The following is a 19,394-nucleotide window of genomic DNA, read 5'->3' as shown; positions in this document are numbered from 1 at the left end:
AGTCACAACATCCTGACATCCTTCTAACCTTGATGTTCGTCCAGCCAACGTATCTGTTTTTCTGGGCTGGCTGGATTAATTAACAGTGAATGCCAAAACTTGACAGAATCATTATTGCCTGTGGTGAAATACTATAACAACAGTATTGCTTCTGAACCAACATGTACCCCTGCTGGCCTTGGATTGAAGCCCACCCGCCTCTTTCTTCATCCCTTATACGGTTTATCAGCTTTCCCCGTACTGTATTTCTGAATAAAGACAATACCAGCTAGAGTGGCCTGCCCGCTCTCCTCTTAAAAAACTAATCGAATCATGTGGATCTCAGGATCCACCTGGGAACGGACGTGGCTCCAGTGTGGATCTCGGACTTCATGTGGCCAGCCAATGACATATGATGATGTATGACTCCAAATGTGGGCGAGGTTTCAGCCTAGTCTGAGCCCCAATGACTTCCATTATAAAATGTAAGTTAAATATTTCTAAAAGTATAAAACGTGGGCGGCGGAAATTGTGGAGCTACGTCTGTGGCCGCAGTGTGCACAAAAGATTGTGCACAATGTCAGTCAGCGGTTTGCAAGATTAGCTCTGGACAAACGCACACCTAGATGGTTAGAATCATGCAGAGCGGCGTAGTAAAAAGGTCATAATTACAGCATAACTTTGACAAATGTCCGGCAGTACTGTAATGAGAAAGAATTAATTACCAGAGATTTATCACATTAATAATGAGGTTTGTCAGGTTAGTGGAGGTGCAGTCTTCACATGGAAAAAGGCGAAAGAGGTGCGACATTCACGCAATTAAAAAACAAATCTCTTCATTACAACATCATTTGACGTTTTGGCCTAGTCAAACCTGCATCTAACCTAATGTGATCTGATGAACTCCGCCTGTGCTGTCATGTTAATAACAAGGAAGAAACTGAAAATGTAAGCATATCGACCACGCACAGTAAAATCCTGAATGTTAATTTAACTGAGTGTGTAAGAATGGACCCTTACACATCAATGTTTACTCGCTCACAGTGAAATTAACACTCCCGATTTTGCTGTGGTCTGCTCCAGCTCTCCCAGTGGGATAATCCATCATAAATCACACATCATATAAAAAAGATTAACGAGTATTTCACGGAACAATAGCTTTAGTATAACTTGTTCAGTTATACTGTAAGCCCAAAACCCTTGGAAAAGAGTGATGATGTCACACATCTCTCCCATCTAATATGAGTTGTGAAAACAGGGGGAATATGTCTTTTGGTTGCCACAGCTTTATATTAAACCAAGCATGGTTTGGGAATGTGAAATGTCATATTGAGGTCACAGTGGAAGCCTGGTGCATTGACGTGCATTGTCATACAGGTGTTTTACCATGGCCTTTGCATTCACTCTCGTGGACTTTATCGATTTCACCATGATACAGAACACTCAAACACGTTTTTAAGCCTGTTTGTATATTATTAGAAGGGGTTTGTAGCTTTACCCTTGCCACACTGCAGTTTGGCAAATTAGGCATTGCTTTTTGTCAGGGAAATTCACAGTCAACAAGGCTTCTATTCTATTTGGGGCACCCTGGTGACTCATGTGGTAAGAGCGCACACCCTGCATACCACATAAATAAAGGCCAAGGATCTTTCCTACCGCTGGCACAGGTTCGAATCCCACGTACCCCAGTAGGCCTGTCACAATTATTACATAATCGCCTAATCGCAATTATTTGAAACAATCGCAATTATTTGAAACAATCGCAATTATTTGAAACAATCGCAATTACTTAGCATAATCGTCATAATCGTTTCCATGTTGAAACAAAATTTCAACACAAAAAAAAAATTTGCGGCAATAGCAGATCTAAAAGCCGGCTATATCCACTATTTAAATTTGTTTTTTTTCATTTATTTGTCATATCTGCCCTGTGCAACTTTTGTTTACAAAAACTTTTATTACATTTTTTATTATGTTCCAATATTCAATGCCAAATGCACAATTAAATCATTAATCACAATTATTTGTGAGACAATTAATGGTAAAATAAAATGATGGTGACAGCCCTACACCCAAGGCTCTTTACTGCAGTGGTTCTCAAACTTTTTCATGTCAAGGACCCCAAAATTGATATTTATTAGAACGCAGACCGCCATCTACAAATGTTTTGTGCCAGGGACGTCCCCAGAACAGAACATTTGTGTTTATTCAAAGTGTTCCAAACACTTTCCAGATTTTTCATGGATGCTCAAAAATAGCAGATGTACAAGCGGCGCGAAGTGACGCGCTGTGAGCTTGTAGATCTGCTATTTTCGAACAGCAAACATATAAATGGATAAAGTGGTTAAAATGATTGTGACGCTATGTTAACTACTTTTGCTGGGGACCCCCTGGAACCCCCTTCCCCTAAAGGACCCCTGGGGGTCCTCGGACCCCACTTTGAGAACCAATGCTTTACTGCATGTCCCCTCTCTCTCTCCCTCCTTTCTAGCCTCTCTGTTCAATGTCACACACACTGTTTACAAAAAATAAAGCAGAAATGCTGAGATGCTGGGGCAGTGGGGTAACATTCCATCTTCATCAAAAGCAATAACTAAGTCATTCAAGGTTAAACAAAGACATTCCACAACAATTCAATAAAATGGCGTATAGTTTCATTTTCTTTGCGGCAGTAAACAATAACATTGTGTAATGAGGTATATGTACTATAATTTCACATACCCTAAGGATAACAGCCATAGTGGTATCTCTACAAAGGCCAAGGAATCTGTGTGTGCGAGTGTGCGTGTGCGTGTGCGTGTGCGTGTGTGTGTGTGTGTGTGTGTCTTGCGTATCTCGAGACCCGTCGGACTGATCGATTCCAAACTTGGTGTGTGTCGCTGAGGACCCAAGGGAGTGCAGTGACGAGTAGGAAGTCGGGCGGATCGGCAGCTGTCCAAAGATATCTATAAATCCACAAATCTCTGTATCTATCTGTATGTGTGTATGTCTGTCCGTGTCCCTCTTTATGCCCATATATGGACATCTCTGAAGTCATCATTAAATACATCATAGTACTACTGACATCACAGACTGGCCTCCAGTACTATACCTATGGGTACAACGGGTATTGCATAACCGGAGGAGGGGCATGCGTCCCCGACGGGCATCACCGTAGAAATTCAAGTTGTCTGAGAGTGAGTTTTATGTGTGACGTCAGACCAGCGCTCGCTCAATCAGCGAGAGAGATAGACAGAGGGACAGTGGGAAGGAGGGAGGGAGGTAGAGTGGGGGGGGGGGGTAGAGAGAGGGAGAGAGAGAGCCTATTTCACCCATACAAGAACCCGGTCAATGCTGGGTACCGAAACCTGAACGCGCTGATAGGCCTGTCACGATTATTACATAATGGCTTATGTTGACGTGTCGACGTGTTGTGAGTAGATCTGCTATAACCACTATTTTTAAGTATAAAGTAATTAATATATCAGTTATTTCTTTGTTTATTTAAGTTATCTGTCATATCTGCACCTGTGCAACTTCAAATCCTAAAAGGCCAAACATAAATGTAATTTCTATTCATGTGTTTCAATGTTTAACAACAAAAACAAAATTAAATCGTTAATCGCAATAATTTGTGTGACAATTAATCGTCATTTAAAATGTCACAATCGTGGCAGTGCTACTCGCTGATAGACGTGTCACTTCGCAGCACGTTGTTAGCGCAATAACCTTGGCAACGGCGGGCAAGCTTGTGTATAATATAAGTCTAAACTCTGTGGTAACGGCTCATTGCTCTGGCTTTACCAGGTGCAGCAGCAGCTAATGTGGACTTTTACACACACCCATTTTGTGAATTAAGTTGTTGTTTTATTGAGGAAAATACTCTGGGTCTTTTCATGTTTTCATTGCTGCTGGCTTTACACGTTGACGAGTCGCAATGACGAGAGAAGAAGCCGAACCTGCTGTTTTCAGCCAGTTCGTGAGTTGTTTGAATTCCTGCTGCTGGTTTTTAGGAACCATTGTAGGCTACAGGAAATAGAGCCCCACTGCTATTATTTGACTTTTCTTATGATATCGATCTCGCCAGCTGACGTGTCCCAATTTTGGGTGTCTGTTTTTATATATGTAAATAACATTTTATTCTATGACTTATTGTACATAAATGATCTCATATCGAAACTTTAAGAAAATGTTGTACTTTTTTGACAAAATATCGTTCAAAACATTGGCAATCGGTGGGCTACGACTCAATCGAAAATCAGGATCGTCTTCAGACCCAAAAATCTGGCATCGGTCAGCGGGCTTTAATAGGAAACTGTATTGTCCGGACTATAGATCCTAAAGTGTGTCCACTAGGCCTAATACCTGATCCATACCTCTCTCAGGGCCTTTTCACATGACTCTGGTGCCAAATATCAAGTGCACACATCAGGACTAACAAAACCTTTAATTGATTATTGATTTGTGAACACTTATACACTATCTCAGTCTGATTGACTACCAGCCAAGATGAGTGTTATTACCAGTTAAATGCTTCCAACCATCTGGTGCCTGCATATTACACATGTACACTACGTTACAGTGTCAGGAATTCAGCTGAGTAACAGTGAACAGCAGTGATAACCTTGAGAATCTTAGACCACCAAGTATATTATTATAATGCCATGACAATATACCTGTCTTATGTGTGTAAAGCACATTGAATTGCGAATTGCCTTGTTGTTGAAATGTACAATACAAATAAACTTGCCTTGCCTGGAATTATCATTTAACCACTTTCAAACTGTTGTCCTGAACAGGCGAAAAAGAATAACAAATCTTTCAAAAATAGAGAAAATTGCAGATCTACAAGACTACTAGCACAATATTGCACCGCTTTGTGAGCGTGTAGATCTTCTATTTAAAAAAAAAAGAATTAAACAGGGCTTAAGTGGTTAAGAGAGAGGTACCGAGAGAGGAAACAGGATATATACGATCTCAGGAGACACATATAAGGCACTAGTTAATAAAAAGAAAGATTTGCACCACCAACATCCAAAATATGGAGGCTAATTTACTGTCCACTCATCCAATATAACCTGATGTTCATAAACTACCTCCGGTATGCAGTGAGCATGTGATCACCTCTTACAGTAACTTCAACGTTTCCTTTCAATATTTTTAGCTTAGGAGGCAGAGGGCAGGGAGGTGAGCAGTGTTGCCATGTCTGCCTATTATAGGTGACTTTGGGCTTGTTTTTGCGGGTTGTGGGTTTTTGGGCTTGTTTCTAGTGTAGTTGCTTATTTGGGCATGTTTCCTATAATGTTGTTTAAACCAGTGGTTCTCAGACATTTCCATGTGAAGGACCCCTAAATTAATTTGTCCACGGATCCCCCCCATTTAAAAATATTTTGTGCCAGGGACCCCCCTACCAGATTTGTGTTGCTAAAATGTTCAAAATGTTTGGCTTTATTTTCAAGATTAGTTTGCGACGCGTTGTGAGCTTGTAGATCTGCTATTTTCAAATAGCCAATGCATTGCATACAGGTTTAAAGTGCTCATGTGGCCAATAATAGTAGTCGCTTCTTTTGGGCTTGTTTTCATAGACGTCCTGGTTGCTTATTTCTCTCGCAAACTCTGGCAACACTGGCAGGGAGGCGAGCGCACAGTAACTTCATACAGACGCGGACACACAGGTCTGACACCACAGATCTCTCACCGAGGTTAAATCAACAAGCATGGAGTTTACAACCTGGTTCGCCGTGCGCGCTGCTGCTGCGCTCCCGTTTCAGGACCGTGAGACCGGCCACGTCCGTCCGAGATACAGTACCTACCCTTAGTAGTCTTCAACTACAGAAAAAATTACACATAACTGCTGAAAAAAAATTTGCTTTTATTTATCTTCGCGGAGTTCAATAGACCTATTCATTGACATATGACTTGGCTACCTCCCCGTTCCTTAGCTGCATGGAACCCGAGCCCTGCGCCAACTTTTCAACAGTTCTCCCCTAACCACACGTAGACCACTGAATAGCACAAACAACGGCTATTAGGCAGAAGGAACTTGTGAACAACTTGTGATCCTGGAGACATGAGCAGATCACAGTACGGTTCAAAGTTATCGAAAGACATCCGAGGCACTCAAGAGGGTAATAGATTAAAAAAAACGTTTAATACTTCGTGGCTTGGACAACGTTAAAAACATGAAAACACGTTTCAGCCAAGTATTATGTACTGTATAGATACAGTATGGTTGACTATGGGTCTACATAATTTGAAGTATTTGAGGGGTAGGCTACTTGAAATGCTAGACAGCCTCATGTCACATAATCACTTGCAAGATGAGATTAAAACATTTTAAAAAAAAAGTTCATTATGTTTGGAGCATTGTCTTTTCAAGAATTCCTGTTCCTATACTCATTCTGAAATAAAAAAAGCATGACCTAGAGTGGGTGGTCTGCTCCAATGTATTATATCCCCCCTTTATTTAGGTGGCTAAAAAAACTGCGTAAATAAGACAAAGGTATTCGACCTTTACAGCCAGTGTGAAGTTCACAGTCAAATCTGTGTTCATTTATCCATTTGTAACTCTCAAGAGCTAGATTAACTGAGGACTTCTACCGTGCACACCCATTATTCATCTGCTTTGTGTTTCAAAGCACAAGAGAGAGCACTTTTGGGTCTGCATTGTCTAACATCTAGACACTAAACTGCAGCCCAGTCTGACCATTTGGCCTCCCTGGATGACTCACCATCGGAGGATTTTTACACGAGGAATGAAAATAAACTGCCTTTGTTTTGGAGACATCACATTACAGCAGAATCCCCCCGTGCCCTCGTGAATCACGTCTTTGTCCTTTTTCTTTTGCGAAAACCTATTATTATTACAAACACACAAAAGCCCCAGTGCAAAGGGAGAGAGAGCCAACCGCCCTTAAATCTGGTATTGAAAATAAGTCGAGCCGATTCAGAGAGTGGGTCCAGAAAAGATAAATGTCATGAGAGGAGATAAAAGGAGCCGGTGCCTGGCCCAACCCGGCACGGAGAGATAGCGGGAGGAATTTAAACCCTGCGTGATCACTGCTCGAAAGACATTTATTAATTCCTGAAAAATCCTCTTCTTTCACTGTACTGTAGGGATGGTGTGTGTGTCTAGACTTTTTTTTGTCAAGTCAACACTGTTAACAGATTCAGAAAATTGAGGAGCATACACACGTACACAGTCACGTACACAGTCACACGTACACACACACACACACACACCACACACCACACACCACACACCACACACCACACACCACACACCACACACACACACACACACACACACATTAACATTGATGTACAGGCCTGTCCCTTCATAGTTGAATAATAAATGAATTGGTAAATTTGGTCTTAAATAATTGCCCAAGACTTTGATAGTTGATAAGTCGTTTTTATGCTATTTTTTTCTCATGCTGAATGGATTATTTTGTGAAAAAGAATGAGCACATCTCTTGTATACTCTAGAAATGAATCGATCCTTTATTTCTAGTCAATAGGTAGGCCAGTAGCCAGTAGCTGTGAAATCAACATTAGAATGTTCTCAACCTCACAACAACCCTGGAGAGCGGCTGGTCTCTGCATGATTGTACGTGGCAAACACAATTACACATTTGTTAATTAAATGAACTAATCAATTAGTCGTTAAATTCCCTCTCACTGTCACAGTCAACTAAGAATGTCTGTCGTGGAGGACAGCCCTAATGTACAGTATCATGGTTGATGTGTACACACACCAGTAGGTGTAGAGATGGTGTACATTACAACAGCTGCATGGACAATAGAACTGACATACTGTATAACTGGACAGATTCTTGTGAAAAGATCAGGATGTTTGCTTTGCGATGACACCTGAATGTCACCACAGGATCAAATGAAGGCCTGTCTGTCTGTCTATATATGTCTGTCTGTCTGTCTGTCCGTCCATTCATCTCTCTGACCGTCCATCCATCCATCCATCCAGCCACCCGTCTGTCTGTCTGTCTGTCTGTCTGTCTGTCCAACCCGATCTCCAGAGATTACCGTAACATTGCACGGAACGAGTGCACTTCATTCCGTGGATAGCCGCCTCGGAACTCCCGAATTGCGTGCATATGGTACGGCGCTGCCTTGTGACAAAACCATTTCGGAGGCGCGCAGTCACAGGCGAATTGTCCCCCCGTGAAGGACCACCGAGGGAGCTAAGGCGACCGAGTTGCCGTCCTGAACGGTGGGACATTCGCCTGTGCCTACTCAGCGCCGTTTGAGTTATGTACCGATAGGCACAGAATCGTAAATTTTATTGTGCGGACTGCTCTGCTTCCGGGTTTTTCCGTGTTGCGACTGGTTACGCCCACCGTGGGACTCGCCGTACATATGCACGCAATTTGGGAGTTCCGAGGCGACTATCCACGGAATGAAGTGCACTGTTCCGTGCAATGTTACGGTATTCTCTGGAGATCAGGCTGGTCTGTCTGTCTGTCTGTCTGTCTGTCTGTCTGTCTGTCTGTCTGTCCCTAACCCTATCTGTCCGTGGATTCAGTGACGTGAAACTAAGCCACAAACAGCGCTACACACTACTACACACTAGAGGTTAGGTGGTGCTTCAGAGCTGATGATGTGCCCTCAGGCCAAGCATCTGCACGTCAATTGCCACCTCTTGTGTGCCTCAGCAGTAGGCTTTAATCTGCTGGATAAACTGCTGCAGCCTGCCGTCCTTCCCCATTCATACACTCTCACACTGACACACACACACACTGACACACACACACACACACACACACACACACACACACACACACACTGACACACACTGACACACACACACACACACACCCCCACACACACACACACACACACACACACACACACACACACACACACACACACACACACACACACACACACACACACACACACACACACACACAGTGTATTTGTACAGTTCTTTATCAACAACAACACACACAAAAACGCTGCTTGAAAGTCATTATTTCATATCTGTGTTCACACTGGCAGCTACAAAGATGGGCTATCATTCATTTCCAATGGAAGCCAGCGACATGAAGGTGCAAAGATACATCCATCTTTTGTAGCTGCTACAAAAGCTACAAACAGATACAAAGCTACAAAAATGTTGAGCTGGTTTCAACTTCAGATACAAAGATACAAGCTATCTTTTGGATCTGCCAGTGTGAACGCAGCAGTAGTCTAAAAAAGTGTTATCGTTTTGGTTAAACCACTTAGTTAACCATGTTTTCTTCACTTTTTAAGTTTAACAAAAATGTTTCAGAAACAGAAAAAATAGCAGACCAACAAGCTCACAAGTTGTGAGCTTGTAGATCTGCTATTTTCGCTATTCATCGTAAGACCAAGTATACCGTATAGGGCTTTTAGGTGGTTAATGGGGGACATTTCACTTTGGAAAGAAACTCTTCATTGTTAAAACGGGGACACTGAGTAAACAGGGGGTCCTCCAGCTGTATGATCACCCATGCTATAGCTATAGGGTTCCCAAACTTTTCAGGCCCAAAATAATCATATTTGAACTGTGGACCCCCCCGCCACGACAAGCACTTGTAGGCATTATATTTGGACTCGGTTCCACAGATACATATTGTGAAAATAGCCGAGCAACAAGCTCACACAGCTTGTAGATCGGCTATTTTCACAACGTTTGCCTCTTTCTTGCGTAATATTTGAGAATTTGACCAAAGAGGTCTTAAAAGTCATTAAATTGTAACTTTAGAGATGTGCATATACACGTATACTGTATGTTGGTTTGTTTACTATTGAGTGGGGAAACAATGTTGCACATTAGGCTAATCATCTGGGGACCCCCCCAAAATAATTTGGGGACCCCCAGTTTGGGAACCTCTGCTATAGCTGTGTGTATGTGGTTGGTTGTACACATGTTATGTACTGTCTCTCCAGACAGATTTGTTGGCTCCCACAATTTTCAAATGCTTCTGCCTTTCGAAGAATGTGGAGGAGTTGGGAGAGTTGAGAGACTAATGTATGTGTGAATGTGCATGTGTGTGCATGTGTGTGTGCGTGCGTGCGTGTGCGTGTGTGTGTGTGTAAACATGTCTGTGGGTGCATAATGTGCAGTGCACGTGTTGTGAGTATAGCATATCGTTGCTGACGGGCAGAAACCTCTAATCTCCATATTTGAACTTTTTACACAAAAGTATCAGATCCACAAGCTCGAAACGCGGCGCGAAGCAACGCGTTTTGAGCTTCTAGATATGCTACTTTTGCTACATTTTTAATTTGAATCCTGAAAAGTAACAGTTTTGGAACATACAGTAAGAGGTTTCCACCCGACACGTGTGTGTGTGCGTGCATATGTGTGTGTGTGTGTGTGTGTGTGTGTGTGTGTGTGTGTGTGTGTGTGTGTGTGTGTGTGTGTGTGTGTGTGTGGGTGTGTGGGTGTGTGTGTGGGTGTGTGGGTGTGTGTGTGTGTGTGTGTGCTAGAGGGACTGTGTACACATGATCTCAACAGGCCAGTTTTTCAATAGAGGTGTTGTCAGATGGTCAAACAGACACAGAAGATGTAACGTCACAAAACAACTCTTTGACTAAAAACACACTACAGTACATAAGAGAGCGATAGACACACCAGCATTGTAGCACTAAGACACATAATAATACAGCCTATATTACAATATACGAGGGCTTGTATTCATTCAGCAGTATCGGACAACAACGGCTAAGAAAAAGAATGGACTGAAAAGATATTCTAAGCAAATAACAAATTGATCTACTAATTGCCAGATTTACTAATGATGTACCAATACCATTTTTTCTTTCCCGATGCGATTCCGATACCCTTAACTTGCATATCGGTCAATACCGAGTACCTATCCGATGCCAGTGTGTCATTTTAAAAAGAGGTTCTCAAAGTGGGGTCCAGGGACTATCAGGGTTACTTCCATTTGTACACTCTCAGTCATGGTGTTGGAGTTAAAGCGGTCCTTGAAATAAAAAACGATCTAGGAATAATAATAACTCAGGCTTCAGAAGGCCTTCATCCTGGGGTAAACAGTCTTATAGTTGAAGGGATTGTGTTTATTGGTAGGGTAAGTGATTTTACTTGGTTAAAATAAGTGTTAAATACAGTAGCTCTATATTCTGTCCTCATTGCTATAGAATGTCCCCATGTCTCTCCAGCTCTACTGAACAGAAAATTCCAATAATAATAATAAATTCCAATAATAATTGTTGAAGTGCAGCTACAAGTTAGCGAAATAATAATATAAATAGTACAGTAAGTGTATAAACGTTAGTGCAACATCAACTTACGCATTCAAAATATAAAATAATTGATTACTGTAAATGACATATCATGTGATAAATTACATGGTATCAGAATGGCATAGTCTGGCATACTCGCCGATACCAGCAATTTTGGCAGTATCGGCAGCTTTTCCAAAATTAGTATCGGTATCAGAAAACAGGTCCGGACTGGGACCAAAATTCAGCCCTGGCATTTTGGTTCGGACCGGCCCACCACCCCCCGGGCCGTTTTGTCAACGGGGGGGGGGGGGGGGAGCGTTTCACTGTTTCAGCCCAGCCCTGCACATGAACTCTGCAGCCGCACTGAGACCCCTGCTGGAAAGCATCTCAGCCCAAACATTAACTTAACTAATAATTGGGCCACGCGACCCTAAAACGAGAGCGAAAATATTTGCCCGGTACGCCAAATGGCCAGTCCACCCCTGTCAGAAAAACTATACAATTGACCAATGTATTTATGCCTTTTACCCACTAAACAAGAATAATGGCTTGAATAAGCTTTTGCTGTAGAAAAATAATATCAATTTTAATTTTTTTTATCAAAGTTTCGTGATGTCAAGTCAAGTCAAGTTTTATATTTTATCGCTAAGGGCCATTCTCTACTTTGTCGTGCAGCCTTGTCGCTTGCAGGAAACAACCGGCCGGTTTCAGCTAGCGACACGGCCATATAAATGATCTGTTACCGAGATGAAAAAGGATCTACTGTACGGCTGGGGCGGGATGGATTTTCAGTTATCGCGGTAATAAATCACCGTTCGGCGTTTACCGATGGTACGGCAGTATGGCGTTTTCTCCCACTAAAAATACATTTAAAATGCGGTATGCATTACACAACCGCGGTATGGCGGTATTGCGGTTATTGCACCCAGTCCTAATCTACTGTACTGCTGCAGACTATTTAGTGAGATCATATAACGATGGAAATTCATCGTAATTAGCGACACTCCGATTGAAAGAGGATGTGATCAATGACTGACATAATGATGCAAAATGTATTAAAATTTTACAATTGCGGACTGTGATGAATGAAACAGTAGTTAACAGCCCCCAAAACCCCCCTGTCTCAAGCTGTTAACTGCACAATACGCCCCTCTTGGCCTGGGATCAACTCTCTCTCTCCCATTCCTGTATATCTACCCTATATACTGTGTCCCCTGGGCTTTCCATCTGTCTCAATAAAGTAAATATATTAAGGGATGTGGCCCACCCACACCCACTGCTGTGGCATACCAACCAGAGCCCATTCCACTGATATAAAAATTCACAACCTCAACATGTAACTGAAGCCATATGCACATAACTGTAGGCTACAGCACGGCACACAGTCAAACATCTAAAATTTGTCTCAGTCAGCATTGTACATTGTTGCATGTTACACCAGAAATCACTTGACCACCATCCATGGATGCTGGTGACAGGAATATCAGTCTATAGATAGTGGAGTTTATGAGGGAGAGACTTCAACGCTTCCTGTTGACCATTACAACTGCAGTCTGTTCCTGAACATACATAAAGAATTATACGCACTCACACACATGCAGACACGCACACACACACACGCACGCACACAGATAGCCTGGAAACCAGACGAATCTGGCAGTATAACAAAACTAAAAAAAGCTGGCCCCGCTCGGTTGTGATTGGATTTCCGAAGTTGTGGAGCACCAATCAGGGCCGAGTACGCAAATATGAGGTGTGCATGGCATCAGCAGCAGCGGTAAATGTGAAAAACAGCATACTGTACATAGAGATAACAATGAGATTTATTTTTTAAACTAGTAATAGATCCACCCGGAAATGACGTCATCTAAAACATTTTCACCCCGTCCACTACAATGTTATCAGATTTATTTTCCCAGATTGTGTTTTTGGTGAAAACAAGCTATATTCAACTGCCGATAACTACAGTCAGAATGGACGATCACAGGTTCACAATACAGCCTCCATATGGGATCGCTCAGAGATTGGAGCTACACCGCACCACGGCGGGTGTGAACCAATCAGCGGCTGCTAGGGGCGGGATCTTGGTGAGACCGGATGTGACGCCATCGAGAAGCGCTTATTGCGTTGTAGTTCTTTCACGATTCATCATGGTTGAATAGTATACAAAATAACTACTGCTGGCGCAGCTACTATACTTCATGTAGACGCGTCAATATGATTGGTTGGAGTCAGCACGCCCGTCTTGCAGCGGTTCGGCTACCGAGGTCCCAGATGGAAGTAGGATGCGAAACAAATGTGTGAAGCAAGCTTCTTCCAGCTGCCGGAGTCAGGTTAAAAACCGCTGGTAGTGAATTAATTAATTGATACCTGGCAATGAATGTGTTAACAGGCATCTGTTATGGTTCAGTAGTGTACATCCCGGTAGTCCAAATGTGAATGTGAACATCCTAACCAGAACGTATCATCCTCCTTCTTGCTGTGACTCTGACTCACTCACCCTGGCCTGAACATATGATATCGTCTCTGTCCGGTGGAAACCTCATATGTTCCAAAACTGTTACTTTTCAGGAAAAACAGCAATTTTTTTGATGCTTTTGTGTGATCAAGTAGGGCGTTAATTTACAACAGAAAAACACACACAAAGTTAGAATATGGAGATAAGAGGTTTCTGCCCGATAGCAGCGATATGGATGAGGGAGTCACAGGCTGAACGAGGATGATATTATCAAACTCTGTCGGCCTGTGACTCCCTCATACACAGTAAAATCCTCAGCATTAAAGGTGGAGGAAGTGATGTTCTCTAGTTAAATGTAGTGTTAATTAGCTCTATTCTGATAATAATCATTGCTATAAACGAAGTGTTTATTCAGCGTCTCTCTCCAGCTCTAAATTGAAACTGGAAAACTATCAAACTGAAGATGATAAGACTTTGTGGGGTTCTCTCCTTCCTGATTGGATTAAAATTGGTATCCCAACCTGAAAATGTTTTGTTCTGATTACTAAAGAGCTGGAGAGATGGGGAGACTCCTGTTACTGAACAAAAACTCTCTGACTCTAGACTGTAGCAATGAACACTATGGGAATATAGAGCTTTAACATTTTTAACAAGAACTTTTTTCTTTTTCCTTCTTTTTACAAAAAAATATATCACTTAAATCACCTTTAATTAAACTCACAGAGTGCACAAATGTAACCCAATGGACCCATAAATAATGTTCCATTTGGTTACATATACACTCTCAGTGATACAAATGGATGAATAAACACTGATGATCTGACTGTGCATCATTCTCCTTCTCCCTCCGACTCCCTCCCTCGTCCCGTCGGCTCCTCCTGCTCACTCTTCCAATGAATGACTTGTGCTCATTTGCACTTTGAAAAAACATAAAATATTAAAGGTATGTTTACGATAACAGGAAGGCCATTCCCTCCTTCACCCCCCTCCCCCCACCCTCACAACCCGCATTATTAATTCATACCGTTTAAAACGACTTTTCCACGAATTAATGGAGACGACGCGTGGCCTCACAACAATTGCCTTTTGGAAATGTAAAGGAGGAGTCTGACTTTCAAGCGATGCATTATGGGGCTTATCTTTAGAAAGCACCCTGGATGCTGTTAGCTTTTCAAAGTACTCTGCTCTCGTCTCCACATAAGTCAGCCCACTGTCTCACGCTGGTCGTATATAGACACCACACCGCCACGGTGAAAGCTCATTAGTGGTTGTACGCTAATCCTTTTCAATTGTGGTTCACCGCCGAATGACAGCTTTATACCCACGGTAAACCTCTCTGAGATGATCGAGATTGCGATCGAGGTGTGACACGACTCTTAGGGTCAGTGTGGTTCTCAAACTGTTTCATGTCAAGGACGCCACCAAATTAATGTGTGTTTGGCCGTGGACCCCCCCATCGGAAAATATTTCGTGCCAGAGACACCCATGAAAAATGTGTGTTAAAAAATATTCCAAATTTGTCAATTTTTTTCCAATATGTTTTTGAAAATAGCAGACCTACAATAGTGGTTGAACTGATTTTGAAGGTATATTAACTGATTGTGCTGGGGACCCCCTGGAACCCCCTAAAGGAGCCCAGGGGCCCAGACCCCAATTTGAGAACCACTGTCTTAGTTCACCAGAATCCATCAAATTTTCTGGTGTTATGGTGCCAGCCAGTAGGCTAACTAAGTACATCCAGCATTTTGTATGGAGTTGGGATAACAGATGTTCAGGAGACGGAGATACACACCTTTACTCCGCCCTACACACCAATCTACCTGGCACTGTTCATACCATGCCCAAACAGCCTCTATGCTTTTCGCATCCCAGCACCACCCCTTTCACCTCCACAGCTGTTTCCTCTCTCTCTCTCTCTCTCTCTCTCTCTCTCTCTCTCTCTCTCTCTCTCTCTCTCTCTCTCTCTCTCTCTCTCTCTCTCTCTCTCTCTCTCTCTCTCTCTCTCTCTCTCTCTCTCTCTTCTCAGGTTCCTGCAGGGGGTCACCGTCCACGATAACCGTGCTGACGATGCAAACGTCCTCCTCCCGAAAGACTCCAGGGTCACCGACCCTCCCCGGAACCTATACGTCCCCTCTCCCCATCCTGCAATCATTATTTTCAAATAAAAATCCCTAACCTTCCACAATGGTGTGTTTTTGGACTAGTAAACACGTTGTCATTTCATAATGGAAGTGAATGGGGCTCGGATCGCGCTGGGATCTTGCCCGGATTTTAAAATCATACACCATAGATAGTACATGGCATGCTACATGGACTCATATGGAGTCTATGACTCACGTGGCTTCATATGACCTCATGTGGCCAGCCTGTGGCCACATGAATTTCCGAGATTCACACACTGGAGACACGCTGTTCCTAACGTGGATCCCGGGTCAGACTCAGGATTCTCATGATTTGATTTTTATTTCTTACTAAAGTAGTGAGATCAGCACTGCAGAGACCGCTTCACTTTCACTGTCAAAGTGGCTAATCCAGGCTGCACACTGCACAGTCAAATTAATTTAAAGGGATACTTCACTTTCAAATAAAATAAACATTAAAAAAAAATATTTAAAAAAAATGAAAGAAGTTATGGCAAAATAAAGGCCCCCTCACACATTAGTAGGACACTCTAATGCGTGAGGGGGCCTTTATTTTGCCATAACTTCTTTCATTTTTTTTAAATATTTTTTTTTAATGTTTATTTTATTTGAAAGTGAAGTATCCCTTTAACTCTGAGATGGCCAAACTGGACCTGTAAGTGTCAATTCAGTTAAATTATCACTTCTGATTCTGATGTGTGCAACACTCAAGTCAAAATGTATCAAATGTTCAAGCCATATAACCAAGGAGTAAAAATGCTTGGAGGACATTTAAGGAACATTCACCTAACATTTAATTTGCAAGGTGCTATGAACAAATATAAATGAAAACTGAATGAAATAGTAGACTTAAAAGTCCATTCAACAGTTCAGCAGCTGCTGGGTTAGTTCACTATCTAACTGAAGCCAAAGGGTCCACTTGCTGGTATTAAAGAAATGCAGAAGACACATCATATTGCCACAAAACATTTTAACCACTTGAACCCCAATGGACAATTGGGGTTCAAGTAGTTAAAATGTTTTATAGTCTGGGGGAGCCTTCGCCAAAAATTGTTATCCTGAACTGAAAATGCATTTTCTGTTTACTAAAGAGCTGAAGAGACAGGGAGACCCCTGTTACTGAACAAACACACTATAGCAATGATTACTATGGGAATATAGAGCTATTTAACACTTATTTTAACAAAATAAGTTATCAAATAACAAATAACTATAATATATAATATAGAATATAATATGATCAGGTGACACACTAAATTAATACAGTGTAGTATGTTTACTTTTGTCAGCCACTTCTGCAATTCAACAAATTGTCTAATAAAATAGAACAGACTTTAAAATGAGTTGAATAAGCTGTAATAGATACTACTGCATGCATATTAACATGTTGTAAACTTTACAACAGGCTTTAGCACATGCAATTTATAAGTTAAGCTATCATTTTGTTTTGTTTTTGAATACTTATTGAAAGATGAAAGAAGAAAGATGTCTTTTATATCATAAAATGTTTTACTGGCCAGTCGATCAATTTGCATACATTAATTAATACATCTATGCCAAGTGCAATTACGAGATTCTTTGACTCTTGACATTTAAGCTTTAATGGTGCTTTGTCTTGCACTGCATTTTCCTTTAATAAAATCGAATAAAAGAATATTAATACTATGTTCAAGTGGCAGTTCATTATAGGCAATTTATCACAGCAATATATAATGAACTACTGCACTGTTTGCAGTCTAAATTACTTGCTTAGAGCATAATATATTTCCAAAATTAGTCCTATATCTCAACCATAGAGTTACTCAACGGGGTACATATTCAGCTTTATTCTTCACAATGGGTTCCTTACATTTTCAAAGCATCAAATTGTGGATCCCAAAACTCACCTGCAGCGAGACATACTGGAAGAAGTAATCTGAAGATCAGTCCACACATCACCTCAGAAGCCATCGCTTTAGGACAGCTGGACCGAACCCAGGTGGAAGGATGAAGGGGACTGCTCTGTCCTGGTCCACGGTCAAGGATGAGGGGACTGAGGGGACTGTCCTGTCCTGTCCTGGTCCACGGTCAAGGTCAAGGATTCGAGGACTGTCCTGTCCTGGTCCACGGTAAAGGATGAGGGGACTGTCCTCCTGTCCTGGTCCACGGTCTAGGATGAGGGGACTGTCCTGTCCTGGTCCAGGGTAAAGGATGCGAGGACTGTCCTGTCCTGGTCCACAGTCAAGGATAAGGGGACTGTCCTGTCCTGGTCCACGGTAAAAGGATGAGGGGACTGTCCTCCTGTCCTAGTCCACAGTCAAGGATGAGGGGACTAGTGTCCAGTCCTGCTGTGTGTCCCACTGTCCTGCGCTCCTCTGTCAGATGATCCCAGCAGTTGGCATCAAACAGGTGTCTTCCACACGGCCACCACATCAGTCCAGATGTCCTCCTCCCGACGCCTTCATTGTCATTATTATCATGGAAACTATTCCACTCTGACAAACTGTGCGCGTACCACGTTCTCCCACGCCATTATTTGCCTTACCGGTTTGCACTGTCACAAACAACATTATCTCTTAAGAAGTTCTTAATTAATTCCGTATAAAAGATCAAACATATGATGACATATTCACGGCATGTTGACGGAGTACAGGCTACAAGTGCACAGCGTTAAGTGGATCAGGTGTGGGAGTAGATCAGCTGTGTCTGTTAGGAACAGAACAGGGATTTAAAAAATTAAGGAAAAAGCAGCTGGCAACTTCTCTAGTCCACCTTTTCCAACAGAAGGAGATTCGTAAACAAAGACCCCCCAAAACTGAAGTGAGGTGGTCTTCTGACACTATATTATTACCTTGTAGTGTAACAACAGGACAACAGCAGGCTCTCTCTCTCTCTCTCTCTCACACACACTCTCTCTCTCTCTCTCTCTCTCTCTGTGTGTGTCGGTGTCTCTCTCCCTCCGGTGCTCCGGCTGCTCTTTGACGCATCGATGAAATGTGACTTTCTGACTTCTGGCCAACACACAACTGTAGAGGACCGCCCTGGTTGATTGACGTGTAGAAACAGCCAATCACGCGCCTCCAATTGTTGGTCCGAGTGGTCCAGCCCCTTTGGTAATTTCTAATTGCAATGCTGGACGCAGGGAAAAAGCTTTTTATTTTTAATGTTCTGGTGTTGTTATTTTTTTAACTGAATAGGCTATAACATAAAAATACAATTGGACAAAATAATAATAATAATAATAATAATAATAATAATAATGAATTAATAAATACGTAAATAAATACATAATAAATAATATGAAATAATATTGTCAATAACAGACAAAAAATTTAATCAAGTAGAATTAAGTTATACAAAATGGATAATCATGGGGGAAGAAAGCTTGATAGATCAAACTCACCACAATCCAAAGACACTTTGGAGAAATGCAGTTCATTTATCATTTAAATGAATACTTACTTTGTGTCATTTGATGCAAACAATTCCCCCCCCCCCTCTTCTTAAGATGAGGACAAGAGGACTTGGCTGTCACCGTTATTAACAGCCAAGTAGGCTGAACAACTGGTTTTGTGTAGTCACTGAGTCACTTTTCACTAGTACTACAACACGTCTCCATT

General features: G+C 42.0%; 1 protein-coding gene across 2 annotated transcripts in view; it reads right to left on the bottom strand.

Moving 5' to 3' along the window:
* The window catches only part of piezo2b (piezo-type mechanosensitive ion channel component 2b), a 143,091-nt gene extending 124,411 nt beyond the window's left edge, over positions 1–18,680 (bottom strand). For both annotated transcript variants that reach the window (XM_080439410.1, XM_080439411.1), the window contains exon 1: positions 17,682–18,680. In XM_080439410.1, coding sequence (XP_080295536.1) covers positions 17,682–17,745 — 64 coding nt within the window. In that variant the 5' untranslated portion in view covers positions 17,746–18,680. The remainder of the gene's footprint in view (positions 1–17,681) is intronic.
* Between the last annotated feature and the right edge of the window lie 714 nt (positions 18,681–19,394).

The sequence above is a fragment of the Gymnoscopelus braueri genome, assembly GCF_963280865.1.
Source record: "Gymnoscopelus braueri genome assembly, chromosome: 10".
Taxonomy (NCBI): domain Eukaryota; kingdom Metazoa; phylum Chordata; class Actinopteri; order Myctophiformes; family Myctophidae; genus Gymnoscopelus; species Gymnoscopelus braueri.
Note: the sequence above shows the minus strand (reverse complement) of the source record. Positions and strands in the feature narration are given on the sequence as shown.